At 34.5% G+C, this 11,789-nt stretch overlaps 1 protein-coding gene across 1 annotated transcript; it reads left to right on the forward strand.

Moving 5' to 3' along the window:
• Positions 1-443: 443 nt before the first annotated feature.
• LOC109240462 (putative Peroxidase 48) lies at positions 444-3,727 on the forward strand. The gene is made up of 4 exons (XM_019407113.1): positions 444-730; positions 1,653-1,844; positions 3,168-3,333; positions 3,440-3,727. The coding sequence occupies exons 1-4, from the start codon at positions 482-484 to the stop codon at positions 3,643-3,645; spliced, it is 813 nt and encodes a 270-aa protein (XP_019262658.1). The 5' UTR covers positions 444-481; the 3' UTR covers positions 3,646-3,727.
• Positions 3,728-11,789: the final 8,062 nt, after the last annotated feature.

An 11,789-nucleotide genomic window follows, 5' to 3' on the forward strand; every position in this document is an offset into this window, starting at 1 on the left:
ACTCTCCGAAACTCCAAATAAACCCTCCCGGCAACTCACAACAGCAGAAACAAACACGGGGAATGCAGTTAATAGGGGATCGGGGCGTAAATTCTTAAAACGACCGGCCGGGTCGTTACAATATGTCAGGTTATAAAAAGGCACGAAGCTCTTGCCTTGGATTGCACATCATATAGATGAATAGATGCAAAAAATATATTGCATATAAATTGGGTTAAATTGACGGATACAAAGATTAAACACTTCCAAAGTAAAATGATGCAGTTCTTGATAATTCATCAAAACTTGCATGCACCTTATTCATGTATAATTACTTACTCAAATCAGTTTTTTAAAATATGTTTATTAATTAATAAAATCGTATACTATTACTTAACTCGACATACAGTAACTAGTATATATATATATATATATATATAGAGGTACAATTAGAAGGTAAGATACTCCAAACTCTGGCTACATTTTTCACTCAAAATTCAAAATGATGAGCAAGAACTGGGTTTTCATGGCGGTTACGGTTGCGTTCCTAGCGACAACAGTAATGGCCCAAAGCAATATGCCAGAAACTGACGCTTTAGCTGCAACGCCGCTCAGATATAATTATTATGAAGGACAATGCGAAAGGGATGTGGAGGAAATGGTGTGGTCTACGATGCAGAGGATAGTGCTGATGCAACACAGCGCACCCGCCCAACTCTTGCGCCTACTCTTCCATGATTGTTTCATTGGGGTACCGTAACCTCCTCTCCCATTTACTCTTCATTTTCTTCTTTCATTTTTTTCTTAGTCTGTAATTTCTTTGTGCTCCACATTTTGTTACTTTGTTGCAATATTCCAATTCTTGATGTGTGTTTTTCTTTTTGTGCATTGATTCTAATCGAGTGTTCTGTGGGTTCTAGCACTAGGTTTACTTTTTCTTCTTTTTGAGAAAGGACTTAGGAATTGGGGATGGGCTTAGGGATTCTTTAATTATGTGGAGAAGCAAGTCTTAATATGATGCTGGTTTTAATTCTTCATATGTATTTATTTGTTCTCGTGCCTTGGGTTAGTCTTTTCGAAATCAAGGATCTTAACTGCTCCAACTGAGTCAGTTACTGTTGTCATTTTCAGAAAACATATTGTGGCTTTATTTCTACTTATCCCCGTGTGTGCACAATTTGTTCTTCCGTGGCCAGCCCTGTAGTTCCTGATGTGAGCAATAGCCTTTGTATTTCCTCAAATGTATTTGTCGATTTTTTTTCTTTTTAATTTGCTTTTTGATCTTAATTTGTGTGCCGTGCACTTGTCATTCTTAGTATGTTCTCATGTATATTTGTGCCTCGTCTTAGTTGTTTGATTTACATGCAGTTGGTTTCCACGGTCAGTTGCTCTTTGAGTTTCAAATGCACACTCCTCTTATTCTAACTATATATTTTTCAGCCTTACCACTCTGCTCTCCTTGCTTACTGAGTTCAGTATTCCCTTTGCTTTAAAGGAAAAGTTGGAGATGTATAATGTCGATGAAGTTTTTACGCTTAAATCCTAATAGCCACTCTAACACTCTGACAACTACTAATGTCACCTGTGAAGGTAGTCAAGGTTCGATATAATTTCTTTGTTTTTTCTTTCTAAGTTCTTATATTTATGAAAATTTCTTGTTCTGTTCATTCCAGGGCTGTGATGCATCTGTTTTGCTTGCTGACAGTAGTAAGAATGAGACTGTTGAACGTGAGGCAATCCCAAATCGGACGCTGAAAGGCTTCAATTTCATCGACATGATAAAGGATGAAATTGAGGAGGCATGCTCTGGGGTGGTCTCTTGTTCTGATATCCTTGTCCTTGCAACAAGAGATGGTGTCGTTCTGGTATGAGTCTAGCCTAATTCTTTGTTTCCTATAGTAACTACCTGAAGTTTCTCAAATGAATATCGTTAAATGATCTTGCTGTGCATATTCAGATGTTGCTATTACATAGCAAAAACTTCTGATACCTTCTAGTGGTATTATTTGTTAACAGTGCGGTTCTGATAATGATAATCTCTGGCTCTTTTTATTTATTTATTTTTTTATATATTTTTTTCTGGGAACTGTGGGAACGGTGACTCTAACGCTATGCTACTCTCAACTGTCTATTTTACTGAATTTCTCACAAGAATGTATTGATATGATTTAGCCAAATAACTATAACCCACTTCACCACCTCCTAGAAAAGATAAAACAATCTCATACAGAATAGTATATTGAAGTGATCACTTACTAGCTAGAGAAGTACTTCCTTCTTTTCACTTTATGGATTGCATATATAGTTTTTTCAGTTGCAATCTTAACAAGGCGCTGATCAGACTGATAAGAATTTAGGACATTCGTGGAAGATAGTTATAATGATTCAGATGATCAAGTGACTGTGGGTGTGAGAAAGGGAATTCTTAGTGGAACCATTTCTATTGGAAGAAAGTCTATTTAGGATCTTATTGAGGTGGTGAGGAACGAGTCGTTAGAAGAAAGTCCATGCTAGAAATTCAAAAGGTTATTTCGCAAGTGTGTGAGCTGGTCGCGATGAATTGATCAGGTAGTTGTTTTTATAACTTTAAGCTAGTTCATTTAATATAGCCCAAGAATTGATACACTGAAACGATATTAGTTCGAGGTGAGTGCTTAAGCACAATATGAGTTATATAAGTTCCCATATAGCAGTAGATACTCTTGGATATTTTAAGAATGAGACGGTTGAACTATCAGTTTGATAAAAACATAAAGAGAAGACAGCATTGACATCAAATGCTTAAGCACTTTAGATCAGAACTGCTTTTATGCGCTGGAAAATAGCTGACTTTTTCAGAGTCATTGGCCATAAATTTAGACAGAGCCAATAAGTTTAAAACCTACACAAGGAAACCAAACACAGTTTGCTATTTTGTACAAGTTCAACACTGGAAAGATTCATTGAAGCATGAAGCAGAAGCCAAAAATAGCAAAGTCTAAACAAAGTCATCAAATATTTAAGGCAGAAAGGCTCATCAAATTCTCTTTAAGATATCAATTTGATCATTGATGTTTTCAAGCTTGAGTTTGATAGAAACCTGAAATTAGGATCATTGGTCTTCAATTTTTTTTTTTTTTTTTTTTAATTTTTTTAATTTGGACATTCTGCAGTCTTTTCTTATCATGTGGTGTTTTCCTACATCTTAGGCTGGTGGACCATATTATCCCGTGTTAACGGGAAGAAGGGATAGTAAGGAGTCACTTTTTGATGTAGCCATGGCTGAAATTCCACGACCAAATGGGAATATCAGCGAAACTCTTAGGCTATTTTCCCTTAGAGGATTTGATGAGAGGGAAACAGTGGCACTCCTTGGTAATCTTTCTGATCCCATTACTTTAGTCTTCATACACTGCCCCTTATTTTTGCAATATACATGCATTTATTGAAATTCTTTGTTCTTTTTTTCTTACACCTGAAGGAGGACATAACATTGGGAAGATTGGTTGTGAATTCATTCGGCCAAGGCTCAGTAACTTTATGGAGACAGGTTTGCATGATCTAACAATTCCATCTGACTTTCTTGAAGAGTTAAAGAGGAGTTGTCCAGAGAATAACAGCACCATCAACAATATGTTCAATGAAAGTATGAAACCTAGATTTGATTCGAATGACACAGAAACTTAAGTATTCTTTAACTCATTATGATGGCCCTTCTTTCTACAATAATTAAACTATGAACATCATAATCAAGATTTGTGTTGTTTTATCGGATGTCCCCGAAGGGACTAAGATTTACATCACCTTAATTATTTTTTTCCTACTAGACTTAAAATAATTATTGAAAAAAGAACATAAAAACATACATGTAACGTTGTTAACAACGATGGATCAATAGGGAATAATATCATAAATTGAAATCAGATCTGAGTGGGGTGGCAGATTCATATATAGATGATCATCCGTCAAGAATCTGCCACGCCACTCAGATATAGCTTCAATGTATGAAAGCTTCTTCATCTCCCTCCAAGACTTAATTGTTCAAGGGCTAGGCTATATGGCTATATATAACAAACGCACCGCCACTTCTTATTTTCTTTTTTGGTAACTAATGGGTTATGCGTAGACCTTACGTTGAAATTTCAATATATTTTTCTCTTTCTCTAGGGTTAGTTTTCCTGTCAAAAATGCATATTCAGCAGCCGCACATCCTAACCCTAATGTAACTTCTTCTTTTATGGAAACTTTTATTGTAGCCCTTCTAAATATCTAATATTGCCTTATATACAAGGCATTAGTAGTTCTTACATATTTTTTATTCTGTTGGTGCTAAAGTTGTTACTTTTTTTCCAAAAAATAATCAAAATTAAGAATTTGCTATAAAATAATAAAAGAAGAAGAACAATATTGCAGAGAAAAGTAGAGAGAGAGAATTCTTATTGAATTTTGGGATGAATTAAAATAGAATAGGATCCTCTATTTATAGGGAGAGGGTGACTTAGCAACCAAGCAATGAACCCTAGAATCTCTCTAAATATAGACATTCACCATAAATAAAATTCTATTTATAACACTCCCCCTTGAATGTCTATTCAACAGATAATGTGCCTCGTTAAAACCTTAACTAAAATAAAACCCAGTGGGAAAAAAATTCTAGAGAAGGAAAAAGAGTACACATATATAACAATACGCCTTTTGGTTGCCTCGTTAAAAACCTTGCAAGGAAACCCAGTGGGACAAAACCTTGTAAGGGAAAAAGAGTACAACGCGTATTAACTCCCCCTCATGAGAGCATCACTTTCACATCCTTAAGCATTTGCATTCCAATCTTGTGCACCATCTTCAAAAGATCTTTGGTAGATATTTGATAAACAAATCAGCCATATTAACTTGAATGAATATATTGCACCTTGAAATCATCATTCTTGATAGAGATGAATTGTCTTTATATGATCTTGTTGGAATCGTCAGTTCAATATCTTCACATAGAGGTGAAAACTCTTGGTATCATATTATCATGCCTATAGTTATAGCAAGATACATTTGTACACAAATTGCACTGAGGATGTAGTACTTCATGACCATGAATTCTATATGCTTTAAGCAATTTAAATCCTTCAGGGATTTTTAAGTCATATAAGCCATATAATAGACTTTAGATACATATCAAGTTTTCATGTCATCCTAGACAAATAAGATATCGAAAACTGATAGCACATATCATTGACTTTATACTTTTAAGTATTTGAACTACATGTCCAAAACTACATGTCTTCATATGAAACCAAATTCTACTTGAATTGTTTCTTCAGACTTAAGATCCTCATATATATTTAGCGTTATTATCGATGTCGTCGACAAATATTTTATATCGGTTTCAACCTCTTTATTTTTCATAAAGACATAACATAGAGATCTCTTCATTCATATATTCAGGTACCTGAATCTCTCATGAGATTTTATGAAGTGTTATGTCATGTGATCTTCTAGATCACTTGCCTCCTTATTATGATCATTTTGATCATTTGCTCATCTTCTTTATCAAGAAGTTTATTTGAAACTGTTGGCCCAAGTTCAGATGAAATTTTGAAGATTGACAAAATAAACTCAGTCATGAACCAGGTCCATCATGTGAGACACAGTGTTCATATGCTTACACATGTGACATACGCGTGAAGAAGATAAGTCTCAAGGATCAACAACAATATCTTCTGAATTGATCGAAAAGATTGCATATAGGATAAGGAGTTGAAGTCTCCTTATGAAAAGAGAATTATATCCGGATCAAGGATATGGATTAGGAGTTAGAGTTGTTCTTGGATTCGAATTGTCAAAGGATCCACAATTCGAGTTCTTATCAAACTCTGATTACTAACTCTATAAATATAACGATTGTTCTCTTTTACAGATAGTTGCACATAAGCAGAAGTTAAGCATATTTGAGAGCAAAAAGATCAAGTCTGATTTGCAAGCAGCATATGCGAGATACAAGTGTGCACGTCTGAAGCTACATGAACTAAGATAGAAGAACCAGTTTCATCATTGTGTTTATTCTAAGTTTAGTTCAATTGTAGTAGGTTTTCATATTGTACCTTTCAGCTTTATCTAGAAGCAATTGTAATAGGTATATTGAGTATTCAAGTTAGAGTTAACTTGAAAGTGTCGCAACAGTTGAGGCTGTGTGCTACACTGGGATTAGAGTTAATCCTTAGGTTTACAAAGAGTTTTGTAAATGCAGTTTTTGGCTCAGTGATTTTAGTGGAGTTTGGAAAAATCCTACTGAGTAGTAGGTCGTGGTTTTTTCACCTTTTGAGCCAGGTGTTTTCCACGTAAAAATCTCTGTGCACTTTACTTTCAGCATTTATTATTCCGCAAACTGCTGTGTTAGAACACTTAGAAGAACCAGGTTCTTCTAACGCGAAAATTAGGTACCACACTAATCAACCCCCCCTCTTGTGTGGTATTGACGTTTATAACATCAATTGGTATCAGAGCGGGTTATCCTTGAAGAGGTTAACACCTTAGGAAAAGATCAACATGAGTGCACCACCTGGGAACTGGGAAGGGCAATCCACTGTCAGGCCTCCTCTCTTCAATGGCCTCTACTACTCCTGGTGGAAAAACAGAATGAGGGACCATATAATGGGCGAAAACTATGAGCTTTGGGATATCATCACTGATGGTCCTTTAGCCACAACCGAGAAGAATGCTGAAGGAGTGGATGTTCCAAAGACAAGAGTAGATTGTACTGCTGAAGATCTAAGGAAATGGGAGAAAAATGCAAAAGCCAAGAAATGGTTAGTGTGTGGACTTGGTCCTGATGAGTACAGAGAAGAGAAATGATAAAACAATCTCATACAGAATATTTTATATGTGAAGTGATACACTTACTAAGCTAGAGAGTACGATCCTGTCTTTTCAAACTATTTATGATTGCCAGTATATAGTTTTGTCAGTATGCAATCATTAACAAGCGCTGATGCAGACTGATAAGAATTGTAGGACATTCGTGAAGATAGTTATAATGATTCAGATGATCAAGTGACTCGTGGGTGTGAGAAAGGGAATTCTTAGTGAGACCATTTCTATTGCGAAGAAAGTCTATTAGGAATCTTATTGAGGTGCGTGGGAACGAGTACGTTAGAAGAAAGTCATGCTAGAATAAAGGTTATTTCGCAAGTGGTGTGAGCGGGTCGCGGATTGAATTGATCAGGTAGTTGGTTTTTGATAACTTTAAAGCTAGTTCATTTAATATAGCCCAAAGAATTGAACATCTGAAACGATATTAGTTCGAGCGTTGATGGTGCTTAAGGCACAATATGAGTTATATAAGTTCCATATAGCAGTAGATTACTCTTGGATATTTAAGAATGCAGACGGTTGAACTAAATCAGTTTGATTAAAAAAACATAAAGCAGAAGACAGCATTGAATCAAAATGCTTAAGCGCACTTTAGATCAGAACTGCTTTTATGCGCATGGAAAATAGCTGACTTTTTCCAGAGTCATTGGCCATAAATTTGACAGAGCCAATAAGTTTAAAACCTACACAAGGAAACGCAAAACACAGTTTGCTATTTTTGTTACAAGTTCAACACTGGAAAGATTTCATGAAGCATGAAGCAGAGCCAAAATGCAAAGTCTAAACAAAGTCATCAAATATATTTAAGGCAGAAGGCTCATCAAATTTCCTCCTTGTTAAAAAAGAAAAAAAAAATAAGTCCAAATTTTCGAAAATCATTGATGTTTTCAAGCTTGATTTGATAGAAACCTGAAATTAGGATTCATGGGTCCTTCAATTTTTTTTTTTTTGTTTTTTTAATTTTTAATTTTAATTTGGACATTCTGACAGTTCTTTTCTTATCATGTGGTGTTTCCTACATTCTTAGGCTGGTGGACCATATTATCCCGTGTTAACGGGAAGAAGGGATAGTAAGGAGTCGACTTTTGAATTAGGCCATGGCTGAAATTCCAGACCAGATGGGAATAATCAGCGAAACTCCTTAGGCTTTCCCTTTAGAGGAATTTGATGAGAGGGAAACAGTGGCAACTCCTTGAGGTAACTTTCTGATCCCATTACTTTAGTCTTCTACAACTTGCCCCTTATTTTTTGCAAGTATACATGCATTTAATTGGAAATTCTTTTGTTCTTTTTTTTCTTACACCTGAAGGAGGACATAACATTGGGAAGATTGGTTGTGAATTTCAATTCGGCAAGGCTCAGAACTTTAATGGAAGACAGGTTTGCATGATCTTAAACAATTCATCTGACTTTCTTGAAGAGTTAAAGAGGCAGTTGTCGCCAGAGAATTAACAGCACCATGCAACAAATGTTCAATGAAAGTATGGAAACCATGATTTGATTTCGAATGACACAGAAACTTAAGAAGTACTTTCTTTAACTCATTATGATGGCCCCCTTTCTTTCTAGCAATAATTAAAACTTATGAACATCATAATCAAGATTTGTGTTGTTTTATTCGGATGTCCCCGAAGGGACTAAGATTTACATCACCTTAATTATTTTTTTCCTACTAGACTTAAAATAATTATTGAAAAAAGAACATAAAAAAACATACATGTACGTTGTTAACAACGATGGATCAATTAGGGAATAATATCATAAATTGAAATCAGATCTGAGTGGGGTGGCAGATTCATATATAGATGATCATCGTCAAGAATCTGCCACGCCACTCAGATATAGCCTTCAATGTATGAAAGCTTCTTCATCTCCCTCCAAGACTTAAATTGTTCAAGGCTAGGCTATATGGCTATATTAACAAACGCACCGCCACTTCTTATTTTCTTTGTTTGGTAAACTAATGGGTTATGCGTAGACCTTACGTTGAAATTTCAATATATTTTTTCTCTTTCTCTAGGGGTTAGTTTTCCTGTCAAAAATGCACAATTCAGCAACCGCACATCCCTAACCCTAATGTAACTTCTTCTTTTTAATGGAAACTTTTTATTGTAGCCCTTCTAAATATCTAATATTGCCTAATATACAAGCATAAGTAGTTCTTACATATTTATTTCTGTTGTGCTAAAGTTGTTACTTTTTTTCCAAAAAATAATCAAAATTAAGAATTTGCTATAAAATATAAAAGAAGAAGACATATTGCAGAGAAAAGTAGAGAGAGAGAATTCTTATTGAATTTTGGGATGAATTAAAATAGAATAGGATCCTCTATTTATAGGAGAGGGTGACTTAGCAACCAAGCAATGAACCCTAGAATCTCTCTAAATATAGACATTCACCATAAATACAATTCTATTTATAACACTCCTTGAATGTCTATTCAACCAGATAATGTGCCTCGTTAAAAGAAAACTTAACTAAAATAAAACCCAGTGGGAAAAAAATTCTAGAGAAGGAAAAGAGTACACATATATAACAAACGCCTTTTGGTTGCCTCGTTAAAAAACCTTGCAAGGAAACCCAGTGGGACAAAACCTTGTAAGGGAAAAAGAGTAACAACGCGTATTAACTCCCCCTCATGAGAGCATCACTTTCACATCCTAAGCATTTGCATTCCAATCTTGTGCACCATCTTCAAAAGATCTTTGGTAGATATTTGATAAACAAATCAGCCATATTAACTTGAATGAATATATTGCACCTTGAAATCATCATTCTTGATAGAGATGAAATTTCTTTTATATGATCTTGTTGGAATCGTCAGTTCAATATCTTCACATAGAGGTGAAAACTCTTGGTATCCATATTATCATAGCCTATAGTTATAGCAAGATACATTTTGTGCACAAATGCCACTGAGGATGTAGTACTTCATGACCATGAATTCTATATGCTTTAAGCAATTTAAATCCTTCAGGGATTTTTAAGTCATATAAGCCATATAATAGACTTTAGATACATAATCAAGTTTTCATGTCATGCTAGACAAATAAGATATCGAAAACTGATTGCACATTCATTGACTTTATACTTTTAAGTATTTGAACTACATGTCAAAACTACAGTCTTCATATGTAAACCAAATTCTACTGTAATTGTTTCTTCAGACTTAAGATCCTCATATATATTTAGCGCTATTATCGATGTCGTCGACAAATTATTTATATCGGTTTTCAACCCTCCTTATTTTTCATAAAGACATAACATAGAGATCTCTTCATTCATATATTCAGGTACCTGAATCTCTCATGAGATTTTATGAAGTGTTATGTCATGTGATCTTCTTTATCAACAAGTTTATTTGAAACCGATTTGTCTATATGCTTCAAGCGTACCATAGACTTTGTCCTTCTGGGACTTAATAGGAGTATTTGCAATGAGAATATAGTTACTTTCTTTGGGTCAGCAAATGCGTCTGGCATGCTTTGCAGTGTATTGCAGATGAATTAATCCTTTTATGAAACTTCAAATTCATATTATTTTATTCGAGGATCTAGATGTATAAATGATAATTCATTCCATGTAACTTTTTCTCAACTGTTGTATCTTGTCTCCCCCTCATGTTTAGAAAAGCTAACTTGTTTCCTCAAACTTTGAGAACCCATCTTTGTGCGTTATGGTGTTAATCAAAATATACACCGCACATCATAATATAAGATAGAATTATTTGGTTCTGGACCCTGAAACCACTTGTGAGGGGAGAATGTAATATACTTTCGTATATAACCTATATCAAACTGATATAGATAACTTTGTTTCTCATAAGCAATAGTTTAGCTATTAAGTGGAGGCACTCAATAAATCATATTTTGCTAAACCAACTGTGATGTAAACCAACTTATCAAGAAGAACTATCTTAAATAAAAATCTGGAATTATGCTCTATATTAAATTATTGAGCAACGCCGTTACCTCGCAAACACCAGGTTGCGGGTCAATAATAAATTGCACATGTAACCATCTCATAGATGCATCTTATGTGGTGTTACATGGCAGGTGAATAGGCCCATATTCACACTTTGAAATTTCAAAGCATTCAGGGATCAATCCCAAGTTTAGTTGGTCTATAATTAATGAGAACAAAAACAATAAGAGAATTCATAAAGAACTTCTAGTTCTTTTTAATATTAACCCATGTGAATTCTCCATTATTTTTTGCACATCATGCTTAAATTGAATATGGCTAAACCAGTTATGCCAACTGGATACATTATCAATATTGATAAAGTTCAGGTTTACACCATGACGTGTGCAATTATCAATAAACTCCAAGTTTATTATGATATGGGTTTTTATATCAATAAAACATCCACTTTATTGTGGTATTCTTTTGTTAGTAGTACAAATTGGAGAATAAAGCGGGTAGCTTTCACATACATATACCCCCCGCTACAAGTTGTAGTAATAGAAGATATTAAATCTTTCTTTATTTATAGTCTCAATATAATCAACCGCTTTCGCGTTATAGTTTTGAAAACTGAATAAGTTTCTTTTGAGACTTACTACAAACAATACCTTATTGGTAATCAATTTTTGTTTCTTCCAAAATAGTATAATTGGCTTTGCAGAGTTCACAATTATTTTGTAGTACCACATATTCATCACATCCATATGGTGATATCTCTTTTAAAGAGAAAGTTATACCATTATGGTTATGGTCAAAATTATATGCAAGATCTGTTTCTTGCATTACCGTTGTCTTTAAATGATCACATTGCAAAATATTTTGGCGTACAATAAGTAACGTGACCAAATGACCATTTATCCATAAATAATGACATTATTTTTTATATCATCTCAAATCTCTTTTAGATGTGAAGTGCGGTAATTCACTACCACTAGCACGTTCATATTCTTTGAGGAAGAATATGTATTCATAAATCAGATGTTGTCAATTCACATCATGAATGA

This window comes from Nicotiana attenuata, unplaced genomic scaffold (assembly GCF_001879085.1).
Source record: "Nicotiana attenuata strain UT unplaced genomic scaffold, NIATTr2, whole genome shotgun sequence".
In the NCBI taxonomy this organism is placed as follows: domain Eukaryota; kingdom Viridiplantae; phylum Streptophyta; class Magnoliopsida; order Solanales; family Solanaceae; genus Nicotiana; species Nicotiana attenuata.